Genomic DNA, 19934 nt, shown 5'->3' on the forward strand with positions numbered 1-19934 from the left:
GGCTAGAGGGCAAATGTAAGGATGTAGAGGCTTATCTCACTAGGGATAAGATAGATACTGCCTACAGGAAAATTAAAGAGACCTTTGGAGAAAGGAATACCACTTGCATGAATATGAAGAGCTTTGATGGAAACCCAGTTCTAAGCAAAGAAAGGAAAGCAGAAAGGTGGAAGGAGTATATAGGGGGTCTATACAAGGGCGATGTACTTGAGGACAATATTATGGAAATGGAAGAGGATGTAGATGAAGATGAAATGCGAGATATGATACTGCGTGAAGAGTTTGACAGAGCACTGAAAGACCTGAGTCGAAACAAGGCCCCGGGAGTAGACAACATTCCATTAGAACTACTGACAGCCTTGGGAGAGCCAGTCCTGACAAAACTCTACCATCTGGTGAGCAAGATGTATGAGACAGGCGAAATATCCTCACACATCAAGAACAATATAATAATTCCAATCTCAAAGAAAGCAGGTGTTGACAGATGTGAAAATTACCGAACTATCAGTTTAATAAGTCACAGCTGCAAAATACTAACACGAGTTCTTCACAGAAGAATGGAAAAACTGGTAGAAGCCGACCTCGGGGAAGATCAGTTTGGATTCCGTAGAAATGTTGGAACACCTGAGGCAATACTGACCCTATGACTTATCTTAGATTGAGAAAAGGCAAACCTACGTTTCTAGCATTTGCAGACTTAGAGAAAGATTTTGACAATGTTGACTGGAACACTCTCTTTCAAATTCTGAATGTGGCAGGGGTAAAATACAGGGAGCGAAAGACTATTTACAATTTGTACAGAAAACAGATGGTAGTCATAAACAGTCGAGGGGCGTGAAAGGGAATCTGTGGTTGGGAAGGGAGTGTGACAGGGTTGTAGCCTATCCCCGATGTTATTCAATCTGTATATTGAGCAAGCAGTAATGGAAACAAAAGAAAAATCGGAGAAGGAATTAAAATCGATGGAGAAGAAATAAAAAGTTTGAGTTTCTCCGATGACACTGTAATTTGTCAGACACAGCAAAGGACGTGGAAGAGCAGTTTAACGGAATGGACAATGTCTTGGAAGGAGGATATAAGATGAACATCAACAAAAGCAAAACGAGGTAATGGAACATAGTCGAATTAAATCGGGTGATGCTGAGGGAATTGGATTAGGAAATGAGACACTTAAAGTAGAAAATGAGTTTTGCTATTTGGGAAGCAAAATAAGTGTGATGGTCGAAGTGGAGAGGATATAAAATGTACACTGGCAATGGCAAGGGAAGCGTTTATGAAGAAGAAAAATTTGTTAACATCGAGTATAGATTTAAGTGTCAGGAAGTCGTTTCTGAAAGTATTTGTATGGAGTGTAGACATGTATGAAAGTGAAACGTGTACGATTAATAGTTTAGACGAGAATAGTATAAAAGCTTTCGAAATGTGGTGCTACAGAAGAATGCTGAAGATTAGATAGGTAGATCACATAACTAATGACGAGATATTGAACAGAATTGGGAAGAAGCGAAATTTGTGGCACAACTTGACTAGAAGAAGGGATCGGTTGGTAGGACATGTTCTGAGGCATCAAGGGATCACCAATTTAGTATTGGAGGGCAGCGTGGAGGGTAAAAATCGTAGAGGGAGACCAAGAGATGCATACTCTAAGCAGATTCAGAAAGATGTAGGTTGCAGTAGGTACTGGGAAATGAAAAAGCTTGCACAGGATAGAGTAGCATGGAGAGCTACATCAAACCAGTCTCTGGACTGAAGACCACAACAACAACAACATGTAACTAAAGCAATTACTGTCAATGCAAGGACAGTGTACATGCACAAACATAAATAAATCTGTGTAATAATCAATGTTATTTTGTACTCACTATAACGTTCTCCATCATGAACAGTGGCAAGAGTTTCCTGTTATTATTGATAAGTGTGAAAGTTGTATATTTCATATGAACTCGACAACGTACTGCAGCGATGTGTGATTTGGCTTTGTTTTGCGATTTTAGTTTTTAGTTTTATCTCATTTCGAGAAAATTGGATTTTCTAACGCTAAATGTTAAATCTATACGTTTTATTAGAACATCCGTTTGTTTCTATTTACAACAGTTTTCGAATAAAACCTGAATTAAAGATCGACAATTTAAATTTTGCTGTAAATACTATTTGCTTTTAAGAAACAGACAGGAGGATAGCTTTGTAGAACAAAGATATTCCTTAGGCTGCGGCAGCTCTTTGTATATCGGTTTCTAGACGGCTCCCCGCTTCCAGTCTCTAGGGATATCTAGTGAGGCACTAATCGCATACACAAACAACGAAATCGAAAAGAGGTGCAGCCAGATAGATATGCAATTCAGCTAACTTACACATAATGGGATTAATATCTTAATTGACCAAAGTTATTAGGAAAACTGCGATAGACTAGCTAGCTTATGGCAGTGTTCTGTACCATACGCTACGTTTACTACTGTAGGTATCTGTCTGTCCGGAATCACTGATTTTATATAGAGTACATAATTTTAGTGAATGCTAATAATGGTCTACTATAATGTAGCACCTTCAGTGGAAGTAGCCTATGCTGCAGCTAGTATTAGCAATACTTGTATCGCGTTTTATCCTACTCGCAGTACGTCATACCGTTAATAAAAAAGAACTCCTTCTGGAAGTTTGATTTAAGCTCCCCAGTGATTGAATAGGCATTCTCTTATAGGAGGTGGAGTGCTTTTGCCCTTCGTTGGGCCTTTGAACTGGCTTGCTCATTCAGATATACGACAAGATACAGTTTAACATGCACTCTGGATTATGAGATGATGCGTACTACGGCGAAGCACTTACCTGTTGTGGCTTCCTTGGTTGAACTACGCCTGCGTACTGAAACATACAGAACTGGAATTAGAGTCACATCGAGAATACTTTGTTCTAAGGCATATCATACACTGAAATGCAATTGCTGCTTAACTATATTGTAGCTGACAGTTGCGTCACTTTTCATAATACGGACTCTTTTCTTTTCGTCTCCTGGGCCAGCCATCTTACTTTTTTATTTGTTTTAACAGTAGATGTAGAGGAAAATACCTTAAAATGAGGCGAGAGAAGGATAGGGGACTTCTAATCGAGCATCATTTTGCCACATAACCACAGGTCTAAATGCACCAACGTGGAGCTAAGGATATAAAACGACAGTTAATCAGCGTCGATAGAGCGCAAGTGTGTGGATTTAAACTAACCTAAACCGGCCCAGCAAATGCATGTTATCTTAAAGAGCGCAGGGACTGGTCGAATTAACTTAAGTTTTCAAGCTAAACTGTCAAAGCGAGGCAAACTTTAAATTCGTACCTACGGTTGGTTTCCTACCTACTGTTGGTTTTGTTAGACGGGACTTTGTTGTTGTCTTTACTGGAGAAAACCTGCCTGTTATGTCAATTACAACACAAGTACTGCAACCCTATTCAATTGTTAAGGTGAATTTTTGCTTCTCATAACGTGGAGTTGTGAGGTGCAATTCTATGCCCATTGTATTATTATTATTATTCGTTACAGTCAACTTTGGACTACGCTAAGCATCAGTCATTTCTTGTGCTTTTTCTTGCGTTCTTCCCAGTACTTCTTCATTTTTTCTGAGTGGGCTTCTTTACGTTCTTGCGACCAGGTTGTTCCCGTCTTCTTTGATTGCGTTCGGTCTTTGAATCCCTGTATTTTGTTGATGGCATTCCTATATTCCATTCTGTTGTAAACTGTCTCTGGTATAATGTTCATTTCTGCAATGTCTTCTTTTACTTCTTTCAGCCAGTTAATTTGTGTCTTTCTGCTTTCCATGTATTCCAGGATTTTCTTTGCCGTTCTTTCTGGTGCCATTCTTTTGACATGCCCATAGAAACTCAGTCTTCTCTTTTTAAAGGATGTTGTCAGTTTTTCAATTTTCTCGTATAACTCTTTATTGGATCGCAATTTATAATCTTGTCCATCCTTTTTAGGTCCTAAGATCTTTCTCAGTATTTTTCTCTCTTTTATTTCCAATTTCTCCAACAGACGTTTTCTGTTCAGTGGGATGCATTCAATCGCATACAAACTTCCTGGTTTTATTACCGCATTGTAGTGCCTGAGCTTGGCATTGATGGAGATCGACTTTTTATTGTATACATTTCGGCATAGCTGGTACGCCGTTTCTATCTTTATTGCTCTTTCCTGTAGTGAAACATTTGGTAACCCTGTCGGTGTAATCCATTCCCCTAGATACTTAAATTTATGAACTCTCTTAATTATTCCATATTTAGTTTGCAATGTCTGTGTTGGGTCTGTTTTGTCCTGTATCATCAGTTCTGTCTTTTCATACGATATTTGTAGACCTGTCTTCTCAGCGATCTCATGCAGCATTTCTATCTGAATCTTTGCTGTTTCGATGTCATCTGCCAATATTGCCATGTCATCAGCAAATGCCAGACATTCAATTTTTGTTTTATTTCTTCCTAACGTTATCCCATTTTTCACTCCAGCTTCTGCCATCTTCTTTCTCCATTCCCTGACCACTTTTTCAGGGACAATGTTAAACAACAGTGGGGAGAGCCCATCCCCTTGTCTAACACCTGTTCCAATTACAAACGGTTGTGACAATCTACCCAAAAACTTCACTTGCGATTTTGTTCCCGTAAGGGTTTCCTGGATTAGACTTCTGCTTTTATCATCAATCCCAAATTCTTCTAATGTGTTAATCAGGGTTGGTCTATCAATAGAATCATATGCTTTTTTGAAGTCTATGAATGTAATTACTAGATTTTTCGATGTGCGTGCGCGAAGTTGTATTATGGAGAGTAGACTGAAAATCTGTTCACTGCATGATCTTCCTTTTCTAAACCCAGCCTGATATTCACCCAGTTCTTTCTCTACTTGATTTTCAATCCTGTTTTGTAGTGCCTTGGATAGGATCTTATAGGCCACTGATAACAATGAGATACCTCTGTAGTTATTTGCATTTGTCTTGGCACCCTTCTTATGTAACGGATGAATCAATGCTGTCTTCCATTCCTCCGGAATCTTCTCTGTATTCCAAATCTCTTCAAACAGCGCCTCGAAATTATTTATTAAGTTTTCTCCTGCGTATTTCAGTAGTTCCGCTACTAACGAATCTTTACCAGATGCTTTATTGTTTTTCAATCCTTTCAAGATCTCTTTAATTTCTTCTTTATTAGGTGGTTCAGAGTCTGGTAGCTTATTCTTAGGCATCTCAAATGTCAAGGTTTCATCAGGTCTTTTGCAGCTTAGCAGCGTTTCAAAGTAGTTCGCTAGGTGTTGGCAATTTTGTTCCACGCTGGTGATCAGATTTCCTTTTTCATCTTTGAAGCAGAGTGTCGGTGGTTTATATCTTGTTATTGTAGTTCTGAATGTTTGAAAGAAATTGCGTGTATTGTTCTTAGAAAATTCATCTTGTATTTTCTGTATTTGTTGTGTGTCATATTTCCTTCGTTCACTTTTAATGATTTTCGTCGTTTCACGTCTTTGCGTTTTGAACTGCTCCCAGTCAGTTGGCCTTTTGGTTGAGTTGTATTTCTCCCAAGTTCTGGCTCTTTTCTGTAGTGCTTTCTCACAGACCTCATTCCACCAGGGATGCTTTTTCTTTTTGGTTAGTAAAATTGTTTGTTCTGTTACGTCTCGTATTGAGGTTGCAATTTCTTCCCATTTGTGACTTTTGATTTTATCTGTCTTTTCCTTGTAGTCGTCTAAGACTTGCTGATTGAGCATTAAGTCCTGTACTCTATATTTGGCTATTTTTGTTTCGTCACTCTTGTGACTTCTTTCTGGTGTTAATTTCATCTTAATTTTGTCAGAATCAAAGTTGGCCCCTTTCACCACCTGTACATCTTGAATGTCCCTTGAGTTATCATAACTTATTGTCACGTGATCAATCTGGAACTCGCCAAGTAATTTGTTCGGTGATTTCCATGTTGTTTGTTTTTTGGGATTCTTCTGGAATTTAGTTGTCATAATGTTCAATTTGAATTTCTCACAAAACTCTACTAATCTCTGGCCATTCATGTTAGTTTTAGTGTGTGCTGTAAACCTCCCTGTGCTTTTTGATAATTCGTTTCTTCCAATTTGTGCATTAAAGTCTCCTAACAGAATTGTAGTGTGTTGCTCAGGGATCTTCCCTATTGTTTCTTCCAGTTCCTCCCAAAATGTCTGCACTTTCTCTGGATTTTGTTGGTTGTCTTTATTTATTGGTGCATGGGCATTTATAAGTGTGTACTTTTTATTTTTATTTCTGAATGTTATCAATGATATTCTTGGTGATTTAGATTTAAATTCTAGTACCTTGGTAGAGAATGAGTTATGTATCACAAATGCTGTGCCATATACCCGAAGACCTTTTGTATTCTTTACTATCTGTGCTGGTTTCCCTTTATAAATCCTGTACTGATCTGCCTGTACTGTATCCTCATCTGGGTATCTTGTTTCTTGTATAGCCAGAACTTTTAGTTTAGCCCATTGTATCATATAGAGAATAAATCTAAAATTGTATATAATGAAAAATAAACTTTTATATTTCCCAAGTCTCTGTTTCGAGTGTTCTTTAATTTTTTGTTAGTGATCGACTACAATGAATTTGGTAGGTTCTGTTTTAAAAGTCAGAAACAAGTAATTTTAGTGAGATATGCATGTAGGTGACATCATGGCATGAATTGTAGTAATGAAAATTTTTAATTATTCTTAAGTTTTAGAAAAAAGTCACACTTTTATTTTTAATTTAAAGCCCATTAATTCATAATAATATGCATTCCTGTATTTACATATATCCTTTATTTCATATATATTCTATTTTATTTTCTACAACTGAGACGCAGTCCAAGAACAGTGACCGGTAAGACTGCGGGAATTGCTACTCAACGATAACGCTCACCCACATTGACAAAAACAACTACACAGAAATTGGGTTGGGATGTCATTCCACACCTACCTTATGCTTCTGACCATGCGCCCTCAGATTTTCACCTTTTCCACTCTCTTTCGGAAACTCTTAAAGGAACTTCCTTTCCGGGTGAAAATGTGTTCAGAACTCGGCTCGACGGATTATTCGCCTCAAAACCATGTGGTTCTTATAGTTACGAAATCGAGAATTTACCGCAGCGTTGGCAGACTGTTGTAAATAGTAAAGGAGAATATATTATTCATGACCAGAGTCTCTGTTATGTGTGTTTGTTGTGTTTATCAAACTTATGGAAAAACGTTACAAACTTAAGCACCAACCTAATATTACCCCTTTTGTGTGTGTGTGTGTGTGTGTGTGTGTGTGTGTGTGTGGACTGTAGTATGGAAGTGAAAAATGGACGATAAACGGTTTAGATTGAGAATAGAGGCTTTCGAAATGTGGTGCTACAGAACAGTGCTGAAGATTGGATGGGTCAATCAAGTAACTAATGAGGAAGTACCGAATAGAATTGGAGAGACAAGAAACTTGTGGCGCAACTTGACCAAAACAAGAGATCGTTTGATAGGGTACATTCTGAGACATTAAGGGATCACCAATTTAGTATTGGTGAGATTTTTGTGTGTGTGTGTGTGTGTGTGTGTGTGTGTGTGTGTGTGTGTGTGTGTGTAGGAGGGGAGGCGGGGGTATAAATCGTAGAGGGAGACCAAGAGAAGAAATCAGTAATCAGATTCAGAAAGATGTGGTTGCACTAGTTATTTGGAGATAAAGCTTCCACAGGATAGAGTAGTATGGAAAGGTGCATCTAAGCAGTCTGGGGACTGAAGACCATAACAATTCCAGTAAATGACGACCCTTCCATCTGAATATGGTTATTTATCAAAATCAGATCAGTAAGGGCTCAGCTTCCAGAAATATGGCTTTTATTTCATGCGAAAAATAATGTTTACACGCCGCATATTTTATATTGTGGCCATTGAGAACACAGAGGAGAACGATATATTAGCACTGGAAATTGTTCAGTTTCATATTACAGCTAATTACTCCGAGGATCTGCATGTATACTATATAGTTAGAATTGGAGGACGTAGTGCAGCTATTAGACATAAAAGTTCTGACGGTATATTCGCTTACACTTCGCACTTCGACAGTCAATAGAAATTGTAGTTATTATTGAACATATTTGAAGGTATTAAAGGTACATGGTAGGCAGTGGATGATCCATGTTAAGCACTCATAGGAGAGTGTATCCAGAGTGTGGCAAAAAGTATCAGATTTTTTTGTCGGATGTGTAGACTGAGCTGGCAGGCCCACCTGGCTAGTTGGGCTAGCCAGTGGTCTGTACATGTCCGCAGAGCCCGGGACACATCTGGATGGACTGGAACCTGCCACCTGCATGACTCTGACCAACACTCTCAACAACTGTACACGAGACTCATGTCTGTTAGCTGAGCGTACCGGCTACTGTGAAGAAAACTGTAGTCTCCTTTTGACAAGCACCATAATCAATGTCTTGTTACATTTACAATTTTATTGACGTATGTAGAGTATATGTACAATACTCACATGGTCGCAGCCGTGCGGGTCTTGGTCTCAGCCTCGATGACGACATCTTGTAACGTCTGCGTATTGCACTATGCTGGAACCCTAGAGGCAGTGATGCTGCAACACAAGAACAAATGTTAGATCGCAAGTACTGATACCTTGCGTCCTACTCACGAGATGTTAAGCCAAACGTGGCAAACAGGACCTATCACTAGTTCTGTTGGAGACAAAGATGAGGAAGGCCTCAATGTTCAGTTATTGTTGCAAAAGCAGCTGTGTCCATCAGATCCCTATTCAACGGCTTTTGAAAGGGATTGCTTTTGATGCAGATCTGCTAGTTTTCTGGAAATATATTAATCTCCTATCTAGCTGAAGGCCTAAATAAATCGTAGTGTCACTTTGCTCAAAGTAACGGATGCCAATAGATATATGGCTGACAGCAGTCTAAATTTCTATCTGACTCAACATCATCTAATCCAAACACATTATAAAAATGGATGTACATATGTACACTCTAAGGCAAAAAAAGGCTCACCACGAAGGAATTTTCCAAATGGGGTGAATATCGCTAGATGGGACGTACATCTACAGAAAAACAAACCATTACCCTTTCAGAAAAACTGAACGATTTATTCAAGATTAAGAACTATACAAGCAGAGCAGGTCAGTAACGCGCTGATGAAACCTCTGGCCTTTATGAAAGCATTTACAGACGTGACACTGATTTACAGAGTTTATGCATGTCTTCCTAAGGGTTATCATGCAACATTCAGTCCAACTGGCAAGTTAGATCGTCAAAATCGCGAGATGGTTGGCGGGTCCTGCCCATAAGGCTTCAGATACTCTCATGGAAAGAGATCCAGCACTCTTGCTGATCAAATAAGGGTTTGGTAAGCACGAAGACAAGCAGTAGAAACTCTCGCCGTGTTTGGGCAGGCATTATAATGCTGAGATTAAGTCCAGTGTGGTTTTCCATGAAGCGGAACAATGCGGAGCGTACAATAACATCGACCTTCCGCTGTGTGTATGAGTGCCGCGGATGACAACCAAAGGGGTCCTGCTATGTAATGAAATGGCAACCCCAGACGACCACACGTGGCTGTCGGGACGTAGAGCTGACGACAGTGAGGCTGGTATCCCACTACTGTTTGGGTTGCCTCCAGACACGTCTTCCCTTGTCATCGGGACTCAATTCGATGCGGGACTCGTCACTAAAGACGATTCTTCTCCGGTCAAAGAGATTCCAGATCGAAAACGTGTATGGAGAAACTCCGGACAGAGGGGGGATACCAGTCTGAATGTTACCTGCCGTACGGCCTGTCGACTGGGAGTGGTGGTGTGGGATGCCGTTTCTTTTCATAGCAGGACCGCTTTGATTGTCATCCGCGCCTCCCTTACAACACAGCGGTACGTTGACGATATTCTACGCTTCGTTTTGTTGCCCTTCATGGGAAGCTGTCCTGGGAATACATTTCAGTATGATAATGCCTGCTCACACACGGCTAGAGTTTCTACTGCTTGCCTTCGTACTTACCAAACGGTACCTTGGCCAGCAAGATCGCTAGATTTCTCCTCAGTTGAGAGCGTTTGGGGAATTGTGAGCAGTGCGTTCCAACCAGTTCTCGACTTTGGCTCTCTAACGCTCGGATAAAATGTGGCACTGTATCCCTTAGGAGGACATCCAACAACTCTAGTAATTAGTTCCAAGCCATTAATTGCTTTTATAAAGGCCAGAGGTGGGCCAACGCGTTATTGACTTGGTCAACTTGTGAAACTCTTTCTCTTCAATAAGTCATACAGTTTTTCTGGAAATGTAATCAAGGGCAAATAGTCAGACTATATTCATCCAGTATTTGAGGTTGAGAGAACTTAATTACTGACAACATACTTGACACATAATTTCAAACCTTTACAATCGCCAACAAAAGATGGAAGGCAAAAAGTTAGCTGTTCATGCAGTTAAACTGCCGCATCAGGTATTTCCTTTAATTTACCACTTCCTTACTACTAACTCTGTTCGGAACATACTTCGGATACATTATTTACCTGTACCGCTGAATTGACCAGTAGAATTATATCAATGTACAACACACGGCTCAGGAGATATGATTTAATTAACACTGAAATGCTTGAAAAACTGCCGCATCATGCATGAGGTTCAAATGTATTATTTGTTTGTTATTAACTCCATTCGCAATACATTTCGCAGAAAATATCCATTAATGCCGCTGAATGTACTTAAAAAATATATCTTTGTATGAAACGTAATTGAGGAGACATAACGCCATGAACATTGAGATGTGTGAAAAACTGCAAAATCGTGCACAACTTTTTAATTTAGTATTTCGTTACTACTAATTCTGTTCGCAACAAATTTCACATGCCGTATGTAGATATACTACTGGATGTAGATGCACATTATATCATAGCAAGGCTCTCAGTTCTTGAGATATGGCGTCATAAATTGGGCTGCGTGGAAACGAAATTGCAATTTCCGTACAGACACAGGTGAGATATGTGTATAAATAAGCGTGAAATGTGTTAAATATATGAGACATCTGCGTACGCTGGTAAAACCACAGGAAAAAGCTCTTCATATTCCTCTGGCTCAAGTTCAACCAAATCTGGAATACATATCACTCACTATCTGGAGAGAATTACTGTGGCGGTAAGAATCAGCACCTTCCTGTTGGGATAGGGGAGACAATATGAAGAGAGAAGGGAGGACGTCGACAGACGCGGAGAGCTAACGAGGAGATGGAGAGAGAAAGGGGGAGGAGGAAATGGGCAGTGAAAAGAGGGAGGAGGAAATGGACAGAGAAAGGGAAGAGGAGATGGATAGAAGAGGGAAGAGAGAATAAACAATGGGAGGGAGAGGAGTCAGAAAGTGAGATGAGGGAGGAGGAGATGGATGGATGGAGAGAGGAGGAGGAGAAGATGGACGGAGAAAGGTTTGGGAGGAAATAGATGGGAAGTGGGGAGGTGGATGAGGTGGACAGAGAGAGAGGGTGGAGGATATGGACAGAGTGGAGGGGAAGGCGGATGTAGTGCAGCTATTAGACATAAAAGTTCTGACGGTATATTCGCTTACACTTCGCACTTCGACAGTCAATAGAAATTGTAGTTATTATTGAACATATTTGAAGGTATTAAAGGTACATGGTAGGCAGTGGATGATCCATGTTAAGCACTCATAGGAGAGTGTATCCAGAGTGTGGCAAAAGTTTCAGATTTTTTTGTCGGAGGTGTAGACTGAGCTGGCAGGCCCACCTGGCTAGTTGGGCTAGCCAGTGGTCTGTACATGTCCGCAGAGCCCGGGACACATCTGGATGGACTGGAACCTGCCACCTGCATGACTCTGACCAACACTCTCAACGACTGTACACGAGACTCATGTCTGTTAGCTGAGCGTACCGGCTACTGTGAAGAAAACTGTAGTCTCCTTTTGACAAGCACCATAATCAATGAAACTTCCTGGCAGATTAAAACTGTGTGCCCGACCGAGACTCGAACTCGGGATCTTTGCCTTTCGCGGGCAAGTGCTCTACCAACTGAGCTACCGAAGCACGACTCACGCCCGGTACTCACAGCTTTACTTCTGCCAGTACCTCGTCTCCTACCTTCCAAACTTTACAGAAGCTCTCCTGCGAACCTTGCAGAACTAGCACTCCTGAAAGAAAGGATATTGCGGAGACATGGCTTAGCCACAGCCTGGGGCCATAATCAATGTCTTGTTACATCTAGAATTTTATTGACTGTTGTAGAGTATATGTACAATACTCACATGGTCGCAGCCGTGCGGGTCTTGGTCTCAGCCTCGATGACGACATCTTGTAACGTCTGCGTATTGCACTATGCTGGAACCCTAGAGGCAGTGATGCTGCAACACAAGAACAAATGTTAGATCGCAACAAGTACTGATACCTTGCGTCCTACTCACGAGATGTTAAGTCAAACGTGGCAAACAGGACCTATCACTAGTTCTGTTGGAGACAAAGATGAGGAAGGCCTCAATGTTCAGTTATTGTTGCAAAAGCAGCTGTGTCCATCAGATCCCTATTCAACGGCTTTTGAAAGGGATTGCTTTTGATGCAGATCTGCTAGTTTCCTGGAAATATGTTAATCTCCTATCTAGCTGAAGGCCTAAATAAATCGTAGTGTCACTTTGCTCAAAGTAACGGATGCCAATAGATATATGGCTGACAGCAGTCTAAGTTTCTAACTGACTCAACATCATCTAATACAAACACATTATAAAAATGGATGTACATATGTACACTCTAAGGCAAAAAAAGGCTCACCACGAAGGAATTTTCCAAATGGGGTGAATATCGCTAGATGGGACGTACATCTACAGAAAAACAAACCATTACCCTTTCAGAAAAACTGAACGATTTATTCAAGATTAAGAACTATACAAGCAGAGCAGGTCAGTAACATCTACATCTACATCTACATCCATACTCCGCAAGCCACCTGACGGTGTGTGGCGGAGGGTACCTTCAGTACCTCTATCGGTTCTCCCTTCTGTTCCAGTCTCGTATTGTTCGTGGAAAGAAGGATTGTCGGTATGCCTCTGTGTGGGCTCTAATCTCTCTGATTTTATCCTCATGGTCTCTTCGTGAGATATACGTAGGAGGGAGGAATATACTGCTCGACTCTTCGGTGAAGGTATGTTCTCGAAACTTTGACAAAAGCCCGTACCGAGCTACTGAGCGTCTCTCCTGCAGAGTCTTCCACTGGAGTTTATCTATCATCTCCGTAACGCTTTCGCGATTACTAAATGATCCTGTAACGAAGCGCGCTGCTCTCCGTTGGATCTTCTCTATGTCTTGTATCAACCCTATCTGGTACGGATCCCACACTGCTGAGCAGTATTCAAGCAGTGGGCGAACAAGCGTACTGTAACCTACTTCCTTTGTTTTCGGATTGCATTTCCTTAGGATTCTTCCAATGAATCTCAGTCTGGCATCTGCTTTACCGACGATCAACATTATATTATCATTCCATTTTAAATCACTCCTAATGCGTACTCCCAGATAATTTATGGTATTAACTGCTTCCAGTTGCTGACCTGCTATTTTGTAGCTAAATGATAAAGGATCTATCTTTCTGTGTATTCGCAGCACATTACACTTGTCTACATTGAGATTCAATTGCCATTCCCTGCACCATGCGTCAATTCGCTGCAGATCCTCCCGCATTTCAGTACAATTTTCCATTGTTACAACCTCTCGATACACCACAGCATCATCTGCAAAAAGCCTCAGTGAACTTCCGATGTCATCCACCAGGTCATTTATGTATATTGTGAATAGCAACGGGCCTATGACACTCCCCTGCGGCACACCTGAAATCACTCTTACTTCGGAAGACTTCTCTCCATTGAGAATAACATGCTGCGTCCTGTTATCTAGGAACTCTTCAATCCAATCACACAATTGGTCTGATAGTCCATATGCTGTTACTTTGTTCATTAAACGACTGTGGGGAACTGTATCGAACGCCTTGCGGAAGTCAAGAAACAGGGCATCTATCTGTGAACCCGTGTCTATGTCCCTCTGAGTCTCGTGGACAAATAGCGTGAGCTGGGTTTCACATGACCGTCTTTTTCGAAACCCATGCTGATTCCTACAGAGTAGATTTCTAGTCCCCAGAAAAGTCACGAACATAATACGTGTTCCAAAATTCTACAACTGATCGACGTTAGAGATATAGGTCTATAGTTCTGCACATCTGTTCGACGTCCCTTCTTGAAAACGGGGATGACCTCTGCCCTTTTCCAATCCTTTGGAACGCTACGCTTTTCTAGAGACCTACGGTACACCGCTGCAAGAAGGGGAGCAAGTTCCTTCGCGTACTCTGTGTAAAATTGAACTGGTATCCCATCAGGTCCAGAGGCCTTTCCTCTTTTGAGCGATTTTAATTGTTTCTCTATCCTGATGAAACGCGCTGATGAAACCTCTGGCCTTTATGAAAGCATTTACAGACGTGACACTGATTGACAGAGTTTGTGCATGTCTTCCTAAGGGTTATCATGCAACATTCAGTCCAACTGGCAAGTTAGATCGTCAAAATCGCGAGATGGTTGGCGGGTCCTGCCCATAAGGCTTCAGATACTCTCATGGAAAGAGATCCAGCGCTCTTGCTGATCAAATAAGGGTTTGGTAAGCACGAAGACAAGCAGTAGAAACTCTCGCCGTGTTTGGGCAGGCATTATAATGCTGAGATTAAGTCCAGTGTGGTTTTCCATGAAGCGGAACAATGCGGAGCGTACAATAACATCGACCTTCCGCTGTGTGTATGAGTGCCGCGGATGACAACCAAAGGGGTCCTGCTATGTAATGAAATGGCAACCCCAGACGACCACACGTGGCTGTCGGGACGTAGAGCTGACGACAGTGAGGCTGGTATCCCACTACTGTTTGGGTTGCCTCCAGACACGTCTTCCCTTGTCATCGGGGCTCAATTCGATGCGGGACTCGTCACTAAAGACGATTCTTCTCCGGTCAAAGAGATTCCAGATCGAAAACGTGTATGGAGAAACTCCGGACAGAGGGGGGATACCAGTCTGAATGTTACCCGCCGTACGGCCTGTCGACTGGGAGTGGTGTTGTGGGATGCCATTTCTTTTCATAGCAGGACCGCTTTGATTGTCATCCGCGCCTCCCTTACAACACAGCGGTACGTTGACGATATTCTACGCTTCGTTTTGTTGCCCTTCATGGGAAGCTGTCCTGGGAATACATTTCAGTATGATAATGCCTGCCCACACACGGCTAGAGTTTCTACTGCTTGCCTTCGTACTTACCAAACGGTACCTTGGCCAGCAAGATCGCTAGATTTCTCCTCAGTTGAGAGCGTTTGGGGAATTGTGAGCAGTGCGTTCCAACCAGTTCTCGACTTTGGCTCTCTAACGCTCGGATAAAATGTGGCACTGTATCCCTTAGGAGGACATCCAACAACTCTAGTAATTAGTTCCAAGCCATTAATTGCTTTTATAAAGGCCAGAGGTGGGCCAACGCGTTATTGACTTGGTCAACTTGTGAAACTCTTTCTCTTCAATAAGTCATACAGTTTTTCTGGAAATGTAATCATTTGTTTGTCTCTACGTGTCTACCGAATTCAGCTACATTCGGATAATTCCTTCGTGGTGCGCCTTTTTTTTGCCTTAGAGTGTACGTACGAATATGTGTTATGTATGTTTGTACGTTCCACATCTCCTCCTAAACTATTTGACCGATTCTTACCAAAATTGGTGGAAATATAACTTATTGTCCGGAAAGAAGTTGGAGTTAAAAACCACATACCTATCAAAGAGGTTGGGTGTGGGTGAAAAAGTAATGCAACTCAAGAGGGGCAAATAGTCAGACTATATTCATCCAGTATTTGAGGTTGAGAGAACTTAATTACTGACAACATACTTGACACATAATTTCAAACCTTTACAATCGCCAACAAAAGATGGAAGGCAAAAAGTTAGCTGTTCATGCAGTTAAACTGCCGCATCAGGTATTTCCTTTAATTTACCACTTACTTACTACTAACTCTGTTCGGAACATACTTCGGATACATTATTTACCTGTACCGCTGAATTGACCAGTAGAATTATATCAATGTACAACACACGGCTCAGGAGATATGATTTAATTAACACTGAAATGCTTGAAAAACTGCCGCATCATGCATGAGGTTCAAATGTATTATTTGTTTGTTATTAACTCCATTCGCAATACATTTCGCAGAAAATATCCATTAATGCCGCTGAATGTACTTAAAAAATATATCTTTGTATGAAACGTAATTGAGGAGACATAACGCCATGAACATTGAGATGTGTGAAAAACTGCAAAATCGTGCACAACTTTTTAATTTAGTATTTCGTTACTACTAATTCTGTTCGCAACAAATTTCACATGCCGTATGTAGATATACTACTGGATGTAGATGCACATTATATCATAGCAAGGCTCTCAGTTCTTGAGATATGGCGTCATAAATTGGGCTGCGTGGAAACGAAATTGCAATTTCCGTACAGACACAGGTGAGATATGTGTATAAATAAGCGTGAAATATGTTAAATATATGAGACATCTGCGTACGCTGGTAAAACCACAGGAAAAAGCTCTTCATATTCCTCTGGCTCAAGTTCAACCAAATCTGGAATACATATCACTCACTATCTGGAGAGAATTACTGTGGCGGTAAGAATCAGCACCTTCCTGTTGGGATAGGGGAGACAATATGAAGAGAGAAGGGAGGACGTCGACAGACGCAGAGAGCTAACGAGGAGATGGAGAGAGAAAGGGGGAGGAGGAAATGGGCAGTGAAAAGAGGGAGGAGGAAATGGACAGAGAAAGGGAAGAGGAGATGGATAGAAGAGGGAAGAGAGAATAAACAATGGGAGGGAGAGGAGTCAGAAAGTGAGATGAGGGAGGAGGAGATGGATGGATGGAGAGAGGAGGAGGAGAAGATGGACGGAGAAAGGTTTGGGAGGAAATAGATGGGAAGTGGGGAGGTGGATGAGGTGGACAGAGAGAGAGGGTGGAGGATATGGACAGAGTGGAGGGGAAGGAGGAGATTTAGTGCGAATTTTACATACATGTATAAAAAATACTATGTGACTTGGACACCTCTAGTATTCCAAGGGGTTAGTGGAAGTAGGGTAGTATAGGTGACAACATAGCATAACTCCGGAACATGTGGAGAGATTTCAACCAAACGTAGAGTACATATGGATTAGTATCTAGGAAAGATATTGTATTGTAAGACAACTACACGACACCTGTTAATGGGGACATGAATGATATGGAAGACAAGGCGAGGGTATAAGTGCGGGTAGAGAGGTGACAGTCAGAGAGTATTGGGAAGTGCTAAGTGCGAATATATACTTGAGTACCCCTCAATGCTCTAGATCTTTATTTATTGTCTGTCAGGTGTTGACGATGCATCACAAATGAAGTATAATCATAGAAATTGTGCTTAGTACAGATGTACAACAGAGTATTACAGAAAATCTGTACTAACTATAACTAAAACATACACATATGCTCGTCAAAGCTAAGCACAAGCAGAGATTTAGGCAACGTGTTGTTAGAGTCGGAAGAATAAATGGCAAAGAAAAAGCAATCAGTTTACAAACGTAGCTTGAAAGTGTTCCATAGTTTCTCCATAAATGACCTTAAGCCCTGGAAACATTGGCAATTGCCCTAAGTCACTCTGATCATGTACGTAGCGCCTCATCTACTTCCCGAGAATAAACAGTTACCGTTCTTAAAGGACCCCATATTTTCTACATGCATTTTATAGGCATCATAATAATTTGCATTCGATATCTCCATTGGGTTTAGAGCTTTGCGAGGGCGTTTCTCTTCGTGGCGACAAGATCCACACTTCAGTTGCCGCTCACAGCCATACTATTTGTAAGTTTTGGACATCATTTTATCGTGTTCTCGCGTATTATTCTACGTTGGCATCACTAAATGGCTTCCTACTACGCCAGTCAGAAGGTGTGTCGAAAAATATTGAATGTGGAGCTATGGAATGCAACGGTTTAGCGATTTATCACACTCTGTAATTGCTTAGTGACGAAATTCTTAACATTATACTTCTCGGTTCCATATGTTTAATCTTCGTTCATCCTCAAGGAAACTATGATATTTATCGCAAGTACTTACTCTGCACTTCATAAGCACTAGTAATATCATACCGTTAACTACTTTAAAAACGAGCGCAATGGTTTCGAAATATGTACAATCAAGATATAAATATTAACTGCAGGTGAAAGCTGTTCGAAATCTTTATACATTCAACGGATTGATTGGTAGCGCAAACCCACATTTCCGAAATTATCTTGTACTTGTGCCATACAATGTTGTCACAGTCACATAAATTAGTCTCGATGTTTTATAACACACAATGCGCCTTCTACTGTTATGACTACGTTGACTAGGTGTCTGTGGCAGTTATTTACGATAAGTAACTTTTCCTATTTTTACGTATCTTCGGTTTCCGTTCGCGGCAGCAACAATAATTGTTTTCATCATTATTGTCACTAATAATGTGTGAAAACAGCTATACTCCAAAATGTAGACCAGGCGTCTCCAAACTTTTTAGTCCGCGGGCCACATTGATTCCTCCACGAAGTCATAAGGGCCAAGATTTACCTAGTGGGATTAAAGCAACCTAGCACTCCATGATCATCATAATGTAAGGCTAAAGGAAAGATGAAATCGCAAAAATCTAAGGTTGTGGGAATAGCTAGCACTGAAACGAACTACGATTTTTATTTAATTACATAATTTTAATTGGTGGACGCACCTGACAGAAATTCTGGCGTATTGTATTCTGGCGAATTTCACCGACAAAGAAGCATGTCACTGCACATTCTTCACGAAAGCGTCCTGCAAAGTTAACGAAATCTCAAAATCATTGTTAGCAACACTATTACTGCAAGACGTAACAGAGGTAGATTATATCAACGCATTGTTATTTCAAGCAGCGCAACAATAAGTTTAGTTATGTGGTCTTGTAGCGCGTAGCAGAGCCAGAGCATATATCTGATAGTTCTTTTGCGTGATTGTGTCTATGCTGCGAATGTCTCACGAGTTTTTTAGTGTTTTATGCGCTGTACTAGTAGGTGAGACGAGTAAGTGTTCCATTATTTAAAAAAGTTAAAAAAGTTTATTTATTATTTAAAAAAGTTTGAATTTGTGGAGACAAGGAAAATCTGAAAATCGAAATACGTATAGCACGACTTGAGTATTTTTTTACTGTATTTTTTAGTGGAACTACAGTGTAATTGTGAGTATTTAATTTAGTAATTAAAGTACCTTAAAAATAAATTCATTGCATTTTGTTTAGGCAAACTAATCCCTAGTTTTATTAGTATTAAATAGCACAATTTTATTTTCAGGTTACAATCTTTTGTGAAGTTCTGTAAAAATATGGAAAAGAAACGAAACGTTGACAGTGAATGTAGAATTTTTAAAGAGCAGTGGGGATGTCAATATTTCGTGGTGGAGTCAAGCAACAAACCAATGTGTATTATTTGCAATGAAGCAATATCAGTCTTCAAAGAATATAATATAAAACTTGGTTATGAGACTAAGCACTCTCAAAATTACTCAAAGTTTGCAGGATGCGAACGATTAGAAATGTATGAGTCTCTGAAACGCCAGCTAAAAACCCAGCAGTCGCTGTTTAAGAAAGTAAATGCTGAACAACATGCAGCAACTCGTGCTAGTTTTCGTGTGGCTCATTTAGTAGCGAAACAGTGTAAGTCATTTACCGACGGTGAATTAATTAAGAATTGCATTAGTGCAACAGCAGAAGAAATGTGTCCAGAAAAAATTAATTTATTTAAAAACGTAAGTTTGTCGGCAAACACTGTGGCTCGTAGAATAGATGACATTGCGCAAAATATATCAGCACAACTGCGTGACAAAAATCAAGACTTGACTGGTTCTCTTTGGCCGTGGATGAG

The 19934-nt window shown here is 40.7% G+C and overlaps 1 protein-coding gene across 2 annotated transcripts in view; it reads right to left on the bottom strand.

Annotated features, from left to right (window-relative positions):
• LOC126197671 (inter-alpha-trypsin inhibitor heavy chain H4-like) overlaps nt 1–19934 on the bottom strand; it is a 164960-nt gene that overhangs the window by 37164 nt on the left and 107862 nt on the right. Inside the window, exons 12-14 of one of the 2 annotated variants that reach the window (XM_049934655.1) lie at nt 12234–12329; nt 8471–8566; nt 2821–2856 (exon numbers count right to left, since the gene is read on the bottom strand). In XM_049934655.1, the coding sequence (XP_049790612.1) occupies nt 2821–2856; nt 8471–8566; nt 12234–12329 (228 nt within the window). The remainder of the gene's footprint in view (nt 1–2820; nt 2857–8470; nt 8567–12233; nt 12330–19934) is intronic. The other variant, XM_049934656.1, reaches the window with a different exon arrangement.

The sequence above is a fragment of the Schistocerca nitens genome, chromosome 1 (genome assembly GCF_023898315.1).
Source record: "Schistocerca nitens isolate TAMUIC-IGC-003100 chromosome 1, iqSchNite1.1, whole genome shotgun sequence".
NCBI lineage: Eukaryota > Metazoa > Arthropoda > Insecta > Orthoptera > Acrididae > Schistocerca > Schistocerca nitens.